Below are 20,398 nucleotides of genomic sequence, written 5' to 3'. Positions count from 1 at the left end.
GCGTGCCTGCGTGCGCGCGTCTGTATACGTGCGCGTTTGTATTTTATAGAGGATATATCAGACACTCGTTCTGTTGTTCTTTATCGTAAAAAAATTCAATTATTTTCACCATACGTATAGAGAAAATATCGTGCGCAAGATAACAAGGTATGTTGTGTATATACACGCGATAAATGAAAGAGCGAGAATAAGTAAGTATGCATCATTGGCGGTATCTGTGGCGATATTCCATGATACGGTGTGAAGCGGCAGATGATACTTCGATGGACGAGAGAGAATATTCGATTGCAGTGGATAAGGTAAGCTCGCCGAAGGCATTGCCGAAGGATAGCGTGGTGACTGACACGGTAGAAGAATGGCAATTGCTCGTAGAAAGTTGTGCGGATGGCTTGAAGATGGCGATAGCTACGGTATCGGTGCTCGACACCGATAGCTGCTCCGTTTACTAATCGATCATTCCGGGTGTCGGGAGTCCGTGCAAAGTAGATGCAAGTTGGTGTGCCTATTTGAGAGGACGCATACTTCGCAAGGACACTTGTGAGTAAAAGAAGTGTTTCTAAGATATGCAGCTGTGTGAAAATAACTGTTGCTCCTATATAAATCACTCATGGTACAGGTGTTTTAGCACAAGATGTTAGTCGGGATTGTGTCGTGAAAAATGTTGAGGACCAACAACAGCAACTCGTCGGAACGAAACACCATTTGAGACGACCAACAACGATACCTTCTCCGCTTCGTTGCTGCACCGCTCCAAGTGGTTACGATTATGATGAGATAACAAACGCAGAATGAAATACAGTGGCAGTAACCTTCTTGGTTATGCAGTTTACGCATTTATTCTATTTTTTAACGGTGAGTCAAACGTGACACTCTTCTTTTCTTTATACCGATCTTTCTATTGTTTCAATTCAAATGCTTTCTCGTTTTTACGTAGACCTTCCTCTTTTTCTCAGTCGGCTTTTTACCAAGTAATTTTTTGTTTTTACTACGCTCACCTTAACCTTTTATCTTGCGCGCTCTGTTCTGATTAATAATAATAATAATAATAATAATAATAATAATAATGATTATGATGATGACGGTGGTAATGATGACGACGATGATGATAATGATAATGATAATGATAACAACAACAACAAGGAGGAGGAGAAGAAGAAAAAGCCTTTTTGTTAAAGCTACGCTCCTACGATTCAATGAATCAGTGAAATATTATCTAGCGTCGTTTTAAACCATCCGGTCATACGTCGATATAAGTATTTTTTACCATTCTGCGTTTGTATATTCAACTTGTAGATTCATTTATTTATTACTCTCGATATTTATGTGTTGAATGGCAGCTTTTAACACTCGATACTTGGTGGATTTTTCGATTGACGTAACGTGCGTATGACGCATGTATATACATTGCCGCTCACCTGCTTACTTGATCACTTGATACGATATGCGCGTGCCACTTTATATTAGCAAAATATAAATCTTCTGTAAATTGTGCTGTCAAATATATTTATGTTCAGCGAGATATTTGTTAATTGTTATTTTTGTGCCGTGTGAAATTCAAACAAATAATACAAAAGACAAATTGAGGAAAACATTATTAATCAATGATTCAATTTATGAATTTCATTTCTCATAATTTCACTGATCAGTAATCTCATAAATGAGTAAGAGTTCCTATGAATACTTTTATAAATATTTTGCAGTTATTCATGCAGAAAGTGGTGTCGCCTGCAAAGATCAAGAAGGACGAGTCTATGAAAATGCTTTTATATACATTCCTGGCCCAGAACCCTGTACATTATGCGTATGTGATAATGGCAATCCAAAGTGGTGTAGAGCACTTGTTTGCAAGTATACAGAGGTATTTCAAGCGCTAAAATAATCATATCGCTTTGTGCTTGGTACTATTTTCTTTCTTCGTGACTGAAACATTAACTGTACGTTACACAGGAATATTGTAAATCTACCCGGCATATCTGTTGCCAATATATTTGTTTGGATGATACGGTGTTATCTATACCCAATGACAAATCTGATGGGATTGGTAGCAACGCAAACGATGCTGCCACAAATTACGATATAGGACTACGATCTGTTGCTAGTTTTGTAACAGCTGTATTGTCATTGAGTCTGCTATTTTTTTTAATACACCGTTTGCGCCAAAGAAAGATACGAGGTATTTTTCCTTCACAATGTGTCAAGTGTTTTTATCTTAGGATAATAGGTCAAAAATTTTGATTATTTTGTAAAAGTTTGCGTGGCAGGAAGACAGAACAGACAGTTAGCAGAGGACCAAAGAAACTTAGGTAGTATGGGATATTTAGAACGAGATGGATTGTCGCATGGTGTTCCTATGGATGACATTCCATGTGGAGCTAGTTATCCATTGTGGAAACCACCAAATAATTACTTTCCTCGTGGCGAGGCTCCACCACCTTATGAAGAAGCAGTAGCAGCAGCGAGAGCGGAACAAGCTCTTTTATCCATGAACCCACAAACGCTTCCGCAATTAAATTTTCCAAACACCTATTTGCCAAATACCAATAGTCGTACAAGTATATCGTTAGTAGGAAGCACTCAAAGCGGTATAAATCGCAATTCGTCAACATTAATATGCGACGGTGGCATAACGGATCAAAGCGGCTTAATCTCAACGCCAAGTAGACCAATATCGAATCCAAACATATATGCTAGCTATCGGCAGTCGAATCAAAACGAAACGTTATCACCAAATGTTAGTGTAGGAACTTCTACGACGAGTTTCACAATGGGAACAAATACTTACGAAAATTTACCTGCTCCCATTGGAATTCCGAACTTCGTTAATCAGCGTCCTGATGTAACTGCACAACCTTTATCCAACTTCACCCAACAACAATCTACTGTTCCGAAAAGTTATCAAACGCATACCACCCTTCCTCGACAAACTGGAGCATTTACAATATCCGCAACCTTACCAAATTCTAGTGTGACTGCTCATCGTACAATTCCTAGGACTTTAACAACTCGTACCGGTGCAAAGTTACAAGATATTATAAATGATTGCACTCAGAAAGAATTTTTACGATCTACGATAACAACTGATATTACTACGTCGAACATACCACATTCTTCGCAACAAAATGCTGTAACTAAATTAGAAAATTCAAGGGAAAATACAAATCCAGAAACATTTCGCGAAGATGTACAAATACAGCCTTCTTCTGCTTCTTCCTCGGGATTGCAACAAATTGAAAGACAGCCATTGGATCCTAAAATGGAACTAAAATCTCATGATTTTAAGGTATGGTACAAAATCTAACATAATATTGTAAGTACTATAAAATTCTGTCTTTTTAAATACACTTACTTATTGTATGTATATAATGATTTTCATGCATTCCAGCCACCATTAAATATAGCTAATGGAATCAATGAAGAAGGAAGCTTTGAATCGGTAGCATGCACTTGTAGCATGCAAGCTCTTTCTACTCTCCACGACGATACAGATGATTACAGAAGCGAATGTGAAAATTGTAAAAGCGCAACAGGTTCTCGTTATTACTTGGATAACGAAGATGAATTAATTACGTCTCCGCACGAAACTATGACGTTACATAGAAGACCAGATGAAACAGCTTCAAATGTTACTCCTCAGTATTATAGAACTTCACTTACACTGCCTATAAGTACCCGTCAACGAACAAGGTAATTATAGAAAAAGGAATTATTATTCGTTTTTACTTAACTTAACATTAAATCACTTTATAACGTTTAAGGATTATCGAACCACTACAACTAATAGTTTTGATAACATGTTGTACGAAAAAAGATTTAATAATTTATCATAGTATTATACAAGATTGTGCGTGCATCTTTTATTTATTCTTTTTTGCTGTCTATTAATTCCGTCTCCGGTCTCCATGTCTAATTAATATCTTCTTTCTGCTACTATTTGTTCAATTTGAATTATATATTTTTCGAAAAATTAGTAAACGAAACAATATGAATGTAACATTTTATAAGTTTACATTTGTGCTATTGATTGATTGATTGACTTTTGTCGATGTTTCTTTGTATCTAGGAGCACTGGCATTCGTGAAAATTGGTTCAACCCAATGCCTCAAAGTTCCACAGAATCCTCGGATGAAAATTGATTGCAGTTATGTGTTTCCTGTGCATCGTATAACTATTAAAATGATTTATATTACACTACCATTGATCAAAATTCAATATTAAGGAAGACGAACAATGTTCATATTTTATTGCGTTGCAGACAACGTTATATTGTCGGTAAATAGTATTACATTGCCAAATTTCAGAGTTACGGTGAAACTTTTTCTATCTTGTTCACTGTATATAAACTATTCACACGCATACTTAAAACTATGTATGACCTATGGAAAATACGAGTCACGCTTTTGCTCTCACGGTTTTTCTTTACATGTTATTAAACTTTGAGAGCAAAGTTTAGATAATATATTTATTGCATAGCAACTTACAACTCCAATATGTTTAAGGACGTAACTACCTAAAGTATTTTTAACTATGTTCCATGCATATCATTTGTTAAAGATTCATCAACAGAATTGAAGAAAATTGAATTTTTATCGTTTTTATTACAGAACTCTTTTATTGTTTTGTCATGAACAGTATGATATATATATATATATTTCGAAAAAATGGATAACGCAATAAAATATAAAGAACAGATTAGTTCATATTATACTCATTGTTACATATACACTTTTTTTATTTGTTTACCAATTGTTAATTTCGATACCTATTTACAATAATTTCAATACTAATTATTCAATAATGTGAGAGAAAAGTGAGTATAAAATAGGATATGAAGGTTGCAGGTAAGTCAATGACAATTTGATAACTTATTCGAATATTATTACTACACTGTTGTATCATTATTTATATTATTCTTAATTTCTACATCTCATTATTAGAATAAGTTTTTATGAAAATCTTAATGTAGAAGCCTTTATTTAATTATGATATTTAAACACAATATTCTAGCTTAATTGAAAATATTTTCATATAAATTTTCTTTCCATACTCTGGTATTTTGACGAAAATGGACAAAAGTAAATCTATTAGATAATGTGCAGTGCACAAGTGTGTGTGTGTATATATACATACATATATATATATGTATATGTATATGTATATATATGTTTTGAAGTCTTTTAAGAATACATATCAATATTGAGTACAACCTCCAAGTTATATAAAAATTACATAAATATATTCATTTTAGTTAACTTCTCAACACATTTGTTAATTTTTACCGTTCATTTAGCATGAAACATAAGTGTACAAATATGTTAAATAATAGAAATTGTTTTACGATTTGCATATACATATGCTTGAAACAGATCTATTGGTTCAAATAGTCTAAATCAGCCTTGGTACATATATGTTATGCTTCTTCCACTTTTCGTGTGAATGTTGACTCTATTCTATTATATTTCAGTGTTATGTATGCGAGCGTTCGTACATTTGTGTGTTACGCGCATACAAGATATAATATTCGTCTTAAATCTTTTAAATTGACACTCGGGAAAATGTCTTAAAAATTCGTATGTAAAACGTTCTTTTTATGATCCTTTTCTTTTTTTTCTCTCGTGATTTTTAATGGAAAGTATGATTGTTGTTACCCAAATTTTACATTCAAACAATCGACTCACATAAGATATGGTGAAAATTTCTAACGACTAAGTTTAACATTTTGGTATAAGGATAAACATTTTTAAGTCTATACAATTATACTCTATGTAAAGTGAGAAGAAAGATTTTTCTTATTGGGGATTATTTGTAACAACATACTTTATACGATCTACACATGAGTGAAATATTCATTGTCTCTGATCGGTGATTAATGATTTTTAATGTATGAAACAAAATATGAAATGGTCCCCTAAAGCATGCAATATTTAGTAATTATAATATATTTTAGTTTACGGATAGAATTTAAGAATCAGACTGATCATATTTAATGATATACAAATATTTCTATTTGAATCAAGTCGGAGATGTATTTCACTGATCATATATATTTCACTAAAATTCCTTTCCTAATGTAAGACATTTTTTTATATTATTACAAATATTCTATAAATTAGTAAGGTCTAGGATGACTAATTATTGATAATATGTTAACAAAGATTAATAAGTATTTTATTATCATTATGACATTATTAATCTCATTGTAATTTTAATCCGTTGTACCTTTATGTTTTATTTTATAATTTTGTTATATTTGTGAAACACTTTGATCAATCAGTTAGTCAATCAATTGTAGGAAAAATACAATTATTTATTAGTTGTGATTATTTTCACAAATATTTGTTATTTCATGCAAAAGTATAATATTAATTATCCAATTATTGTTTATATATTCAAAAGTATATATAAAGTGTAAAGGTAATAAGTTGCAAAAATTAATTAACAATTGCTGTTACTAATTTCCTTTGATAATGAAATTTTTGCATACATTTACCACTTTACGTTAATGAAACATGCACAGAGAGTACGTTTTGCAGTTCTGCTGCGGACAAGGATGTAAATAGGAGGTGTGTGATTAATTGAGAGAATATTGGATAAGTTCGGGCGGACGAACGTAATAGCGACAAAACATTGCCTCAAAAATTACTTTTAAAATTACTCGTAAGATACCAATGTTATTTTATGTAATGCAGCGTAATATGTAAACTCTGTGCCAAATTGTATAATTTTTATAATATACGCAGGAAGTGATATTAACATTTCATAAAATTATTTCTTTGAAATAACAAAGCGCCATATGTTTTTTAGTGAATTTTGGTATAATTTGTGTTGTGTCGCCATTATATTTTCATTACTCGTAATTAGAAACTAAGTGTACAGTCTATTATGATACAGCGCATAAACTATTGTTGGAACGCTATAATGTATCAAAAAGGATTAAATATTTTGATTCTTTCCAAGACCTTAATTAATAAATTAGTAAATTAATTATTTGGCAATCATTTACGACTAATGAGCAGAGCAGGACAGCTATGTTAACAGCTATGAATGATTAAAAGTACTACGTCACTAGTTTATTAATTAATAAAAATTTGATGTGTACGTAGGAGGTGAAAACTGTGCATAATATTAGCAAAACAAAATTTATTTAAGTTATAGCTATATACATATAGCATTTAACACCTGAATAAACCAAATAAATTATTGAGGCAATTTTTTATTATAATTACATTCGTCTGATAGAACAATGCCACCATTTCTCTTGTTGGTTACCATTTAATGTGTTCAGCCCTAGTAAAGATATTTAAGCTGCTTATATCCCTTAATGAATCTGCGATTTCTTCGTTACGAATTTCGTAATTTGAGTGAATTCTATGTATAAGATAAACATCGACAAAATAAAAATTATTTCTGTAATAGTTAATTTATGACATTCGTAATGCTTATTTCCAACGTAAACTTCCAATTCGGTTAATTCTATTAATATATGATAGGAGAAGAGATAGATCTGTTTAGAGTGTTCGTTGTTTTGTTTTTTTGCAAGTAACGTTAACGTGCATGAACATTTTGAGTAAAACTCAGGATATGAAAGAGATGGTGGAATATATGAAAAATAGCTAAGAAAACATTGGTAACCATGACAGAAAAGAAAAGGAAGGAAACATTTTTATAACATAATCTTTTATTCCATCTATCATAATGCCAAGAATTTCAAACTATGGTAAATACCGTAGCTTTACAATTATACATACAATGATTCTGCGTTGAGCTATATTCTACAATACATATGTATGTATGTATGTATGTATGTATGTACATGCTTACATATGTAGGTACGTATATATCGGCGAGGTACAATATGCAACAAGTCTAAGTTATTTAGAATATCTTTGATTCGATGATAATTATTTTAAGTCTATTTTAATATTAGTTATAGATATTCCTGCGGTTTTTATCATTTGTATAATACTAAAATACTCTATACTAAAATATTATAAACTGCAATGTTCTCTCGTTTTTTAAATTCGAAATTCTGATTAATCTTTTAAATGTTTTTACATTTGATTTTCATTCGAAACTTATATTATTCGATATAAAATCGTGATTCAAGTTTTGATGACAATCTTCTTCCGAATAATATCTATTTGTTTCAATTAAAATACATATATAAGTATATGAAACGAAATATTGGACTCCCTATAGATATCCACACGAGGAAATGTATAAAATACATATGTATACATACATTTCGTTTGTGAAATTGATAATGCGTTTATAATTATTAAAATCTATAATAATTATTATTGAATTGTTAAGTATTATAAATTATACTTCCCGTTGTAATCATTTTTCGTAAATATGGAATTATATATGTAATATCAATAGATAGAATCAAAGTTATTGAAAAGTCACAGGAAAACGACAATGACGTTTATATATATATATATCGAATTATTACGTATTGCATATACCTGCATATACCAAGTTACGAATTATCTTTTTATTAAGTTACAGTTATAACTACATACCGAGACAGAGGAAAAAAAGGAAAAGAAGGTAGAGAATAACATGATTACGTGAAATGTAATGTTTCATATCGATCATTTGATATAATTTGAAGAAGAATGTACCGAACGTTTCTTTATCCTTTTCGTCTTCTTTTTCAAGAAAAAGGAGTTATTAATTTCGGTATAAGTGTAAAATTCATATAGGCAAATATTAGGCATGATGGAAACATAAGTACATACATATGTATATGTATAACTGAGAGATCGTAGTAATAGGAAGCAGTTCTAAAACCAATTTCACGAATAAAATTACGTTTAAAGGGAATCGAAGCATATGATACATAAAACCAGTGAAACTATAACCATATGCGATTACTACATGTACGTATTTCCAACTATAAGCAGACTCTGTGAAAATCGAAATCTCTTCTTATGATAATCGACGTATTTCGTGTGTTCATTAAACTTGACTGTATCGCATTTTTGAAAGAAATGTGTTCATTATATAATAAATCTCTTTCTACATATATACAGTCGTTCGACGAGAAAGGGTACAAGCGGGTACTTAAAATGAATTTGAAGAAAAAACGTTCAAGACTCTTGTAGTTCAAACGGTACAAAAATTTAAATTATTTAATTGTTCGTCTAGTGATCGAAAATATTGTAATATATTTATCTGAGTAGGTTTAGAATGAAATCTTTAACGCGCTTACTTGTGTAAGTGAAGCATTATAAATTGATATAAGTTGTATTAGAACATTTGTGTCAGTAGACTATCGTTTGATTGTAATAAATCAGTACTTTACATAATCTATTTGTTATTAACTATTCAGTCTGCACTGACTTTAATTAATCTTTAATTAATATATCCACTTATTTGTTCACTCATATGTATGTGTAGGTATTTCCTTAAAATATGTCAATGAAAAATTTCCAAGAAATTTCGATAAAGATTTTTAATACAGTTTCATGTATAACGTTACATAACTTAATACGAAATTTCCGCAATCGATGTAACGCACTTTAGCTTTTTAAATTTCTTATAGTTGCGTAAATATTTATATAAAGACCTTCACAAATTTGAGCATGATCAAATATGTGGTGAAGAGGAAACATAGTCAAAGATATTCGTGCACGGTCTACTCGAAAATAATGCAACTATACGCGAGTACACTATACCAAAAAATGACGCGCGCACGCGCGCTCACACACATCCATAAATGTATATTTAATTGCATATAATAATTTGATAGCTAAATACGATAGAGTATCAGAAGTCGTACATATCGATCATATTTTGCCAAAAACTATTTGTTATTGCAGTATACTTTTAATTAATAATGTTTTTCATCGTGCGATCTCTGAATAAAAATGAGTAGCTAAATAAATGATCAAGTATACATAAATACACATGAAACAACCGTGCGTACGTGCGCGGCATACCTAACCTTATACTTCTCTGTCGAGATACATTTGTATAATATTTGAAATGCACGAGCCATTTGAAATGTATGCACTAAACATATACACATTTAACGATTGATAATGTAATTAATTATGCACGTATGGTGCATACTTTTACCATAAAAAGTAAAAGGATCTCATCTTACTTGCTGTATACGAACGAAAATATTATGTATATATATTATATACATATTTATATTTGAAGACAATCTAGTTTTTTTATTCAGAAAATGTCTTCACGGATATTTTACAAATGGAAATAAAAGACACAATGGTATTGTACTTATAACTGATAATTAAGAAAAAAGATTACAATTTGAATGAAAGTTAGGGAACAACAAAATATATCAAAACTAAAGAAAACTAAAACTAAAGAATTGTAATCGAACGAAATAATGATAGATTGATGCGCAAATCGACTAATTTAATTAAACGCCATCTCGTGATACGTAGAGGTATCATTTAAAATCAGTAGTTTTCCAGTTCTGTTTCGGCATTCGCTTAAAACGTAATCAACGTACATCAAGAATTGTGACGGGTTACGATTCATCACGATAGTCAGAAATAGGCAAGAGGAGCAAAGAGGACACGTAAAAGATGGCGGAAGCCGTTGTAGACGGGGCAATGTCCCGATTTTTTTGTCACAAATGCAGTATCGAAATTGAACGTTTATTACCTGTAAGTATATTTATCGTTCTTTTCACATTAATAACTATACTATTAAACATGACACTATATGTAAAACCTCCAATTTTTTGTTCCGAGTTGTCCTTTGATATCACGCGTATAAGTTCTTTTCCTTCTACCTTCTTTTTTGTCCAATATAGAAAATCGCACTGAACTATCGTCTTTTCAAGTACAATTAATCGCACAAATTACTATTCTCTCATTACCTTTTACATTTTTACTTTCACCATTATCTATCTATATTAAAATCAGTTAACGCTCGAGTATTATAAATGATAATGTTATTTTAACGTAAAACTCAATTAGATCGAAGAATATGTATTTAAAACGATTCTATATATACCTCGTCTCTCTCTTATACTTATTTTCTAGATACTTTTCTTAATATGTATACTTAATATTGATCATTGATTTCTTTAGGTAATATATTATTGCTTTATTATTGAACATTGTACAATAAAATACATTAATTGTAACTAATATCTAATCTAAACAAATAAACACAAAAGTTATCGATACTTTATCTATTGATCTTTAAGTATTAAATCTGTAGGTGTCTTTTTGACAGATACACGAGAAGAAGCTTAGAAAGATTTAAGTTATTTCCTGTGTAATTATATTTATTCAAATTATTTTACAAAACAGGCTTTTGTTGTAATGACTTGATACAATGTTTAATCTGTTTTCTAGGATTACACATGTCCAAGATGTTCGAGTGGTTTCATAGAGGAATTAGAAAGCGATAGCAGTGACAGTGGATCTGGAATGCATATTAATAACGATACGGATGATGTAAATATCGTTTCTCAGTTCATAATAGTAAATAACGTTGTAGATGCATTATAGATGAAATGACCATTGTTTTTAAATCATAATATTTTAGTTTTGTAACTTCATTATATTTTGATGCATTTCGTTATTGTTTTGATCAAATATTTATTATGTAGCTTTGGGAACGTTACGCAGATGTTCCTTTAAGAGGGGAATATGAAACGGAGTTCTCCAATCAGTTTGAAACACCGTTTAGTTCTACACCTGTTAGAAATAATGGTCCTGCTGGTAGAAGACGAGCTCATTGGTCGCGTAATATTCAAGATACCCGTCGTTCTAATAGGTATATCACTTCTAATTTTTTAAAAGCTCACAGTGTTTACACGTTAAAATTTCTAATTAAATAATTAGCTCCATGTATGTATCTTTATGGTAATGATATATTTGATTATTTTAATGTAACGTAAGCGTAAAGTATATCAAAGACAAAAATTAAAAATTGACTTGATACTAGTTGTGTTTCTTTAGAAGACAAAAATTATTTGTATAAAAATGAAATCTAACGAATGTAATTAATTTATTACCGACATATACGGTATGTATGGATATGATTGGTTATTTTTATGTTGAACAGCAGTCGTGGACGACAGGAAGTAATGCCTGTGTCTGTAGAGAATTTCATACAAGATTTTATACTTAATCTCTCAGAAGGAGTAGCACAAGCTGCACAACTACCTGTGTATGTATAATATTAATCTTTATTATACATTTATTCTTATTTACCTAATGTATATAAGCATGTATGCATATAATTGCTCAAGTTCAGAAGATTTGCAAGGCAAATCAAATCTTTTAACTTGTACAATATAAAAAAGGAAACCACATACTTTATGTAAAATTATCTTGAGAGGAAGAGAAAGAGGGAGAGAGAGAGAGAGAGATTTGCATGTTATTTATATAGAATATTATCCTGAGTGAATTCAAAAGCAATCTTCCAATTTTAGTTCATCTGCATGTAAAATATTTTTATTTGGCGTATAAAACAGGATATCATGGTATTTATTAAGAAAAAAACAATTATAAGCGTTTAATGAGAATTTCAATGAAATTAGAACCAAATTTTAGTTAATAGCTTATTTTTAAGTATTACATAGAATATATAATTGTGTATGTAATCTTCACTTTTCTTTATATTTATACATAATATTTTTTAAATAGCGTATGAATAGATGAAGCTGATTTATGCGTGTATATGCGTATGTTGCGCGTATGTTCGTTCATTTTACATGTTTATAATAGATTAAAATTTGAACAATTCCACACAAATAATCACATGCCACGTAGTACTCACTGTTAGAAAGGATGGAAATAACTGAATAAACATAAAAGTAAGTTGAGAATGTGTTACATGGAAAAGATATTAATAAGCGGTATTAATGGAAATATAAAAAATGACAATGGAAGTTCGAAAAAATTATTAGAACGGCTTATATCCTTTTTGCAAGAAGATAATTTTATGATTTATTTCACAGTAATGCTGACTTTTATTTTCTGTCGAACATTGTTTCAATAAATCTATCTTACATATATATATATATATACACACACACTATATCTTTCGCGCGCGCGTATGTGTGTGTGTTTGTGTGTGTGTGTGTGTGTGAATACAAAATACGTTAAATTTATTAATATAAAATTTTTTTAATTTATTACATGAATTCAGGATCATCATGAATCATAAATTAAAGAGCGATATTATAAATGGTAGATGAAAAATCACTTTTATTTAACTTGCATTGCGCCTTACATTGTTCCTTGCATTATACCATATGAGCAAACATGTATAAATAAACATAAAGAGAAGCACTTAAAAGCTTGTTCACCCAGGATAAAAGTCATTGTTGCTTTGTTTGATATTTGGTATTACTAAAATAAAGCACAATAATGTAGATTCAATATTAGACTGTTCTTGGGAAATCCTGGAGATTATGTCTGGGGTCAGGATGGCTTAGACGCGATTGTAACGCAATTATTGAATCAAATTGATGGAACTGGACCACCTCCCTTACCAAGAAAACAAATCGATGAAATACCAACTATAACTGTGAGTCAATGTCATGTGGGTGAGTAAAACGTGTACATATGTATATTGTAACTGTAACTCATAATTTAAAAAATTAATCTAAACATTAACAATAAATTATGTTTTATAAATTATACATACAGATAGTAAACTTCAATGTTCCGTTTGTTGGGAAGACTTCAAACTTTCTGAACCAGTTAAGCAACTTCCTTGTTTACATCTATATCATACACCGTGCATTGTACCATGGTTAGAATTGGTAAGTTGAACAAAAATTCGAAGAGTTCAATTTTATTTCGAGATGATACAAATGTCTTTTCATGATATTCCTATTTCTTTTCTTTTTTTCGCATTTAGCATGGTACTTGCCCTATTTGTAGACAGCACTTGGGAAGTCAAAATTCAGCAGAAGTACATCAGGATACCGTAGGACGTAGCTTAGTCGCTCTCTTCAGGTATGTTAGATATTTTATCTATATAAAGTCTATTAAATCTTTTTACTTAGGCATAGCAATAACATGAACATAACATGACAATTGATATTTTTAAATATATGTGGAAACTGTACATTTTAAAAATTTGAACATTCACGTTATGTGGAAAGTATAAAAGTCTATTTACTTCTAGGGCAACCAACGAATCAAATAATACTAGAACATCATCACCTTCATCCTCGAGTGGTAATAACTCCAGTAGTAACTCATCGAGTGAGATTTGAGATTGATTATCCTGTCTTAATATTTTCTCTACCCAGCAGGACACGCAAATATACACACACGACATGCGTCTATTTTCCACTTTTTTCAAATTTGTTTCCTGGCACTGTTCACTCGAGCGATGCTCATATATATCAATATTGTATCTCGACACTAATATAAATTTCAAGCTTTATACTTCAATCAACAGTGTAATGTGAATCAAGAAAAAATAACGCAATATAAAATTACAACTTGCATGTGTTGCTTTGCATGAATTATAACGAGATATGAAGATTAAGGGTCAAACAAAGACGTGCGTATTTATAGTTGAAATAATCATTGTTGCTATATATATGTATATATTTATTTACGCGCGCGCCTGCATATACACAATTTCATAGTTTGCAAAAATAAGTAAGAAATTTAAGAAGAATGTGTATGTTTCTTTATAAAAGTTTGAATTTGGATGTTTAATAAATTTAAGGTGATTACAATAATGTTTACAAAATGAGAAATGAAGAAAACACTGTAACATAATCTAAGCGTAGGAAGTGTGTTATACATAAAAATAATGGAAGAAACGTTAGTGGTTTTAATTGTGTACAGTTTAATTGAAAAATTTATGCATTAATTTTCTTTCTGGCATACTCTCTTTTCTTTTCTTTTCTTTTCTTTTCTTCTCTTTTCTTTTCTTTTTTTCCATTCATATGATCTTGATTTTTTATGCTGTTTAATTGCAACATACATGTACGAGTGTTCCTTTGAGTTTTAAGAATTGTCAAAAAAATTAGCCACTAATAATCTCTTATTCACATTCTTTTCTTGAAACTAAGTGTTTATTTTGATCATTAACAAATATCCTATTCAATTTATGCTGGTGCATGAAATACACGCAAGAATTGGTCATGAAACAAAATTACAGAGACATTACAATGGAAGTTATGAGAGATGGAAAAGTAGAATGGATCATGATATTTGTGTATTTGTTTGAAGTTGTACTTTCTTTCTCAAATACGGTTATATACTGTCCTATATAATTTATGTTACCCTTCTCATCATAAAATCGAACATAAATGTATTACATTAACTATTAGCGCAATAAACGAATTGTTTATTTATCATTGATTTGATACGGGTTTGGTACAGATGCAAATTTGATCGTTCGTAATTCATAGCTGATAATCAGCTGAAACAAGTATCATAGATATATGAATAAAGTAGAGAATGTGAATAGCATTTAGATACGGATATGTATCATGTTAAAATTTTATAGATTTCAATATAGTATACAATTCAGGTAATAACTGCCTGCAATATCAATATACATATAAACACTTCTTCAATTTGCCATATTACGTAATATAAATGTAATAAATTATAGTCTTGCTGTTCTTATAGGTCAATGAAATTTGATTTGTTTTCACAGTATATATAATAAAAAGATATAACGAGTACATTAGTTCTTTATGTTGTCTGTTTTTAAATATGATAAGTGGAAAAAGATGAAAAATTGTAATCGGGGAAAAAGATAATGTATTCAATTTACATAGCTAAATATTATCTAATTGCAAAAGATTGTAAACAAACTTGAAAATAAATAAAGTGGTTTTTGTTTAAAAAATCTAACTGTTACAGATATTTAACAGATAACATAAACTATATAAATATAAATATATAAATATACATATATATATATGTGAGAAATATTTAAGAAATATTCTGCACGCAATTAAATGTATATATAGGAGTTGTATAGATATTTTTAGTAAGGAGTATTCAAAATTTGAAAATTCTATTAGGTTATTATTAAAATATTGAACAATTTTCATCTACATTCCTTACTTTTATACGAACGATCCTAAATGTTAGAAGATCTATTGTCTATATTATTAATAAAAGTTATACAATTTATACATGTATAGGTCAATCAGTATGTGATTCACATACGCGCATGCGTGTATGCGATATATATACGATGCGCTATGCATAGACGAGTATAGTATCTTTGTAATAATGAAGTAATTCTTATAAAGTGCTGTAAAATAATGAAGTGATCATTATAAATATAACAATAAAAACGGATAGAATGAACAAGTTGGTATCTTTAAAAAGTTATTAAATCAGAATATGATTACGCAAGTTGTACAGTAAGAGAATAGGTGCAAAAAGAAATAGATGGATTTAAATGCAAAATATATTCAAACTAACATAGCAAATCGCTTTGCGTAGAAGAATGGGAAAAAGCTCATGTTGATTTAAAGTCATATCAGTTATTTAAATTTCGAATAAAATATGTTAGTAACATTAATAATATTACAAATATAAGATATTATTATCTTCCGTTTTTAACGTAAAATCAACCTTAAAATTTTCATCCTTACGAACTTAAATGAAATATGGAACATAACCAAGACGATAGGGTTTGATCTATCTCTGTAAAGAAAAAAAGTAGAAGGCACTTTTATGTTGTTCAGTTTACACGTACGTGTACATCAAGTGAAATGAATAATCTGATACATGTTCGTAATATTCGCAAGGGATGGCTGAAAAGGAGGCAAAGATTGAATACGTGACAGAACCTTGCCCTATTAAACCTCGTAAAATAGGTCCACAGAATATAGTATTACGCCTGAAACGTCGAGAAACGTTTGGCTGTTCTTATCCAGGAACACACGTACACTGTGCTAGACAATTTTATCAAAATGTATTTCCAAATTTCACTGTTATGAATGTGGAGAAACCTCCATGTTTCCTTAGGAAATTCAGTCCTGATGGTCGTTATTTAATAGCATTTAGCGCAGACCAAACTTCTATAGAGGTTTATGAATATCGTGGTGCATCTGCAGCTGCCGATTTATTATCAAGTTGTGAAGGCGAATATATTGGTCATAAGAACGACGACTGTAGTTTCCAAATTAGAAGGAACATTTTTAGTCGATTCTTTAAGGTGTATTGTATTACTTTTAATCTTTTAATATCATAACTTCATTTATGAATAATCAATTCTTATTAACTAAAATAAATAACAAGATTCGTTACAATATTTATAGGCTAAATGGATTGTTAATGTGGTTCAAAGTAATGAACAATTGAACAGAGAATGCAGTTTATTTACAGACGATGGCCGATATGTAATCGTTGGTTCAGCTGCACATATTCCAGATGAATTGAGACCACATTTTTATCAGGTAAAGATGCTATCATATGGCTATTAATTCTTAAATTATTAAGGATTGATAATATTAAATTTCATTCTTTAAGATTTATTCTAACAATGAAGCGCTGACTCCAAATCCTAGATCGCCTCTTGAAGATTATAGCTTACACCTTGTTGATTTACACGGAGGGAAATTGTGTGATACTAGACATTTTAAAGTAGATAAAATATATTTGTCTCATAATCAAGGCAAGCAGTCTTAATTAAATATTGCTCATGAATATCGTGTTTACTCCATTTATTCAGATCAATTAACAAACATTTTTATTTATGTAGGCCTCTATCTTTATAAAGATATATTGGCAGTACTGTCTGTACAACATCAAACTATTCATATATTTCAAATTCTTGATGGAATGTTTATAAATGTTAGAACAATAGGAAGGTACCACTTCTATAAAAGGACATTTTTTGTTTTAAATTTTTTTGTAGTAACTATTGTTACATTATCGATAACTGACATTGATTGGAAACAGGTTTTGTTTAGAGGATGATGCATATTTGGTGAGAAGTGCGTGTCCAGGAGTGAACTGTCGTCCGTTTAGAGATGTCACAATAAACTGTCTTAAACATAAATTATTAGTTTATTTGTACAAAAGAGCGGCGTATATTAGCAATACAACAAAGAATCCATACGAGTTGAGACGTTTTTATCAATATTTTGACCAAGTATTGTATAAAATTTGAATATGTTATTTATTATAAAAATCTTAGGCGTAATGATGCTTTAAATATATGTTATCATGATAAATTAATGTTTCAGTTAAACGCGTTACGAATGTGGAAAATGCAGTTATTAGATACAAATCATGTTCTTGTAAGATTCGCAAGTGAAGAAGTGGCGACGCTTCAAGCAAACGAACCTAATGTACAGCCTGCACTTCTGGTAGTTTATGATATGGTCACTGCTAAAATATTAGCTGCATATGATAACACATCCACACAATTATTAACACAATTTGAGAACTTCAGTGATTTCTTCAGGAATGCTAGAATGAGTGGTGATTGTCAGTATATGTGTTCTCCATCTAACAATATATATGCAAGGTATAATATTCACAAGAGAGTACAAGGTGTAATATACAGGATATGCCGGTATTGTGAGACAAGATTAAATGTGTGTGTGTGTGTGTATACGCATAGATTTTTCATCATTTTCGAAATATGGAAATATTTTATTTCGGACGCCGAAATGTTCAATTCTTGTTGTTCGAACGCCAAAGAACTGAACATTCCCTTTCGCATACACATATACTTTAGTCATATAATTTAGGGACACTCGACGTAATTATCAATCAAATATAGCAAATGGTTTCAAAGTACGATTCAAGGTGTTCCACATAATGTGACAACCTCGGCAATTGGCGTCACTCATGTGAGTTAACACTAGAACTAGCACTTTGATGCTTAAAGCTACAAATGGTGTGCCATCATTTTGATACGTGAAAAGTGAAATTTTTATAATTTTTATTCCATTACAATGTAATAATTGTTAATAATTCGGCGAAATTTTTCTGATTTCAATTAAAATGACCAAAGTCGAAAGTTCGCTTTTAGGATTAGAACTACCAGAATTTTTAATGAGGAAAATTTGAGATTCGCTGTGCTAAAAATTATCAAAATATAAACCGATCTGCGCAAATATGCAAAAACAGAAGAAATGATTTGTTTAATTTGTACAGGATAAAGAAATCAGTTGCAATCAAATTATAGATGACACGCTATAACTCGACGATTCAATCTTCGCTTAGTTATCTTTTTGGGAAGCGCTGTTGTACTTTCAAATGTTCAAACAACTATCTTCTCATCTATTCCTATTTAACTATCGATAATCCTTTAAATAATTCGATTTATGACTTATTTATGGATTTATATTATATATATATATATATATATTATACTATATTAATTAGAAAAATGTCGCTGGATCATTAACACTTTCTATATTGTGAGAAAAAGAAGGGAGTTAGTTATATAAATTTCATTTTTTCATTCTTATTGCCTGTCCCTTTTGGATGTCGCATCCAGCGTGACCAAGTTCGAGCAATTACTGATAAGGAAATGCGCAAAAGTGGTGCGCAAAAATACAACACAGTTTCTAAAAATACTTAAAAAATAGTATTAATCCATAATTTTATTACAGATTGTTACAACAGAGATTTAAACAAACAATAATAAGTGCCAGATACGGTGGTGTTACAGAAGCTACGAAAAGATTACTTGCTCAATTGCCTATATGCGCTCAATCCTACTCTAGTTCTCCGTACCTTGACTTATCCCTATTTTGTTACGATGACAAATGGGTATCTATGATGGAGCGTCCCAAAGCTTGTGGCGAACACCCTATACGGTATAGTTTCCATTTGACTTTTGATATTTCTGGGAATTACTTGCTAAATCTATGAAACGTATAAATTTCATATGAAAAATTGCCAAGGGTTATTAAAATTACTTCCACGTATATATGTTAAAATTGTTCTCTTTAATGATAATTGACACTTAAACGCAATTATTTAATGCTATTAATGCTATTACATTATTTTTAAAGGTTTTACGCTCGTGATTCTGGTCTTTTAAAATTTCGAATGTACGCGGGAATGTTAGGTCGTACAACACCTACAGCTGCGAGACGACTAGTTGCATTTACCTTCCATCCAACAGATCCATTTGCTATTTCTGTTCAACGAACAAACGCAGAGTACATCGTCAGTTTTCATGTTAGGCACGTTTAACTTTTCATCGAAGTATTTCAACGTATTACATTTTCCCGATGAATACGATCTCATTGTACAGTTTCAATAATAATCTTAACTTTTCCGAACTGATGGATTATTAGAAAAGTTGATGTATATGTAAATAATTTTATTACGAAGGTACGATTAAGTGGATTTTGTACTTCGTTGGTACTTCTCTTAATCATCATTAACGGTAGAGCTTCGTATAATCTTAGATATTAACGTTTTATTTTCTATAATCT

General features: G+C 30.4%; 3 protein-coding genes across 8 annotated transcripts; all 3 read left to right on the top strand.

Moving 5' to 3' along the window:
- The first annotated feature begins 371 nt into the window (after positions 1-371).
- Positions 372-7,417, top strand: LOC139991473 (uncharacterized). 3 transcript variants are annotated; one of them, XM_072011585.1, is made up of 7 exons: positions 372-537; positions 626-852; positions 1,701-1,858; positions 1,948-2,173; positions 2,262-3,280; positions 3,383-3,684; positions 4,061-7,417. In XM_072011585.1, exons 2-7 carry the CDS (start codon positions 789-791, stop codon positions 4,131-4,133), a joined length of 1,842 nt encoding a protein of 613 aa, XP_071867686.1. In that variant the 5' UTR covers positions 372-537; positions 626-788; the 3' UTR covers positions 4,134-7,417. The 3 variants fall into 3 exon arrangements, with proteins under 3 accessions (XP_071867686.1, XP_071867669.1, XP_071867680.1); XM_072011568.1 differs by having other exon boundaries at positions 381-537; positions 2,250-3,280; XM_072011579.1 differs by having other exon boundaries at positions 381-537; positions 617-852; positions 2,250-3,280.
- A 2,756-nt stretch (positions 7,418-10,173) lies between these two features.
- Positions 10,174-14,785, top strand: Iru (E3 ubiquitin-protein ligase Iruka). Of its 4 annotated transcripts, none has more exons than XM_072011624.1 (8): positions 10,174-10,643; positions 11,343-11,444; positions 11,600-11,766; positions 12,058-12,162; positions 13,374-13,546; positions 13,650-13,765; positions 13,864-13,961; positions 14,134-14,785. In XM_072011624.1, the coding sequence occupies exons 1-8, from the start codon at positions 10,563-10,565 to the stop codon at positions 14,222-14,224; spliced, it is 933 nt and encodes a 310-aa protein (XP_071867725.1). In that variant the 5' UTR covers positions 10,174-10,562; the 3' UTR covers positions 14,225-14,785. The 4 variants fall into 4 exon arrangements, with proteins under 4 accessions (XP_071867725.1, XP_071867734.1, XP_071867744.1 ...); XM_072011633.1 differs by having other exon boundaries at positions 10,175-10,643; positions 12,061-12,162; XM_072011643.1 differs by having other exon boundaries at positions 10,177-10,643; positions 13,386-13,546.
- Positions 14,786-16,185: 1,400 nt separating this feature from the next.
- On the top strand, positions 16,186-20,261 carry Abo (de-etiolated protein 1 abo). The gene is made up of 8 exons (XM_072011601.1): positions 16,186-17,151; positions 17,255-17,392; positions 17,466-17,610; positions 17,698-17,806; positions 17,898-18,090; positions 18,185-18,468; positions 19,565-19,771; positions 19,970-20,261. The coding sequence occupies exons 1-8, from the start codon at positions 16,744-16,746 to the stop codon at positions 20,151-20,153; spliced, it is 1,668 nt and encodes a 555-aa protein (XP_071867702.1). The 5' UTR covers positions 16,186-16,743; the 3' UTR covers positions 20,154-20,261.
- The last annotated feature ends 137 nt before the right edge of the window (positions 20,262-20,398 follow it).

The sequence above is a fragment of the Bombus fervidus genome, chromosome 1 (assembly GCF_041682495.2).
Source record: "Bombus fervidus isolate BK054 chromosome 1, iyBomFerv1, whole genome shotgun sequence".
In the NCBI taxonomy this organism is placed as follows: domain Eukaryota; kingdom Metazoa; phylum Arthropoda; class Insecta; order Hymenoptera; family Apidae; genus Bombus; species Bombus fervidus.
This window is presented reverse-complemented; position numbering and strand designations above follow the sequence as displayed.

What these genes read in the sequence shown, in the direction of transcription:
- Abo (XM_072011601.1), top strand. Translation starts at nt 16,744, where the DNA reads ATGGCTGAAAAGGAGGCAAAGATTGAATACGTGACAGAACCTTGCCCT. An exon ending in ATATTTGTCTCATAATCAAG is followed by an intron (nt 17,611 to 17,697) that starts GCAAGCAGTCTT and finishes TTATTTATGTAG; the next exon opens with GCCTCTATCTTTATAAAGAT. An exon ending in TGTGGCGAACACCCTATACG is followed by an intron (nt 19,772 to 19,969) that starts GTATAGTTTCCA and finishes TTATTTTTAAAG; the next exon opens with GTTTTACGCTCGTGATTCTG.
- LOC139991473 (XM_072011568.1), top strand. Translation starts at nt 789, where the DNA reads ATGAAATACAGTGGCAGTAACCTTCTTGGTTATGCAGTTTACGCATTT. An exon ending in ATTTATTCTATTTTTTAACG is followed by an intron (nt 853 to 1,700) that starts GTGAGTCAAACG and finishes AATATTTTGCAG; the next exon opens with TTATTCATGCAGAAAGTGGT. An exon ending in TAAAATCTCATGATTTTAAG is followed by an intron (nt 3,281 to 3,382) that starts GTATGGTACAAA and finishes CATGCATTCCAG; the next exon opens with CCACCATTAAATATAGCTAA.
- Iru (XM_072011624.1), top strand. Translation starts at nt 10,563, where the DNA reads ATGGCGGAAGCCGTTGTAGACGGGGCAATGTCCCGATTTTTTTGTCAC. An exon ending in GATACCCGTCGTTCTAATAG is followed by an intron (nt 11,767 to 12,057) that starts GTATATCACTTC and finishes TATGTTGAACAG; the next exon opens with CAGTCGTGGACGACAGGAAG. An exon ending in AGCTTAGTCGCTCTCTTCAG is followed by an intron (nt 13,962 to 14,133) that starts GTATGTTAGATA and finishes ATTTACTTCTAG; the next exon opens with GGCAACCAACGAATCAAATA.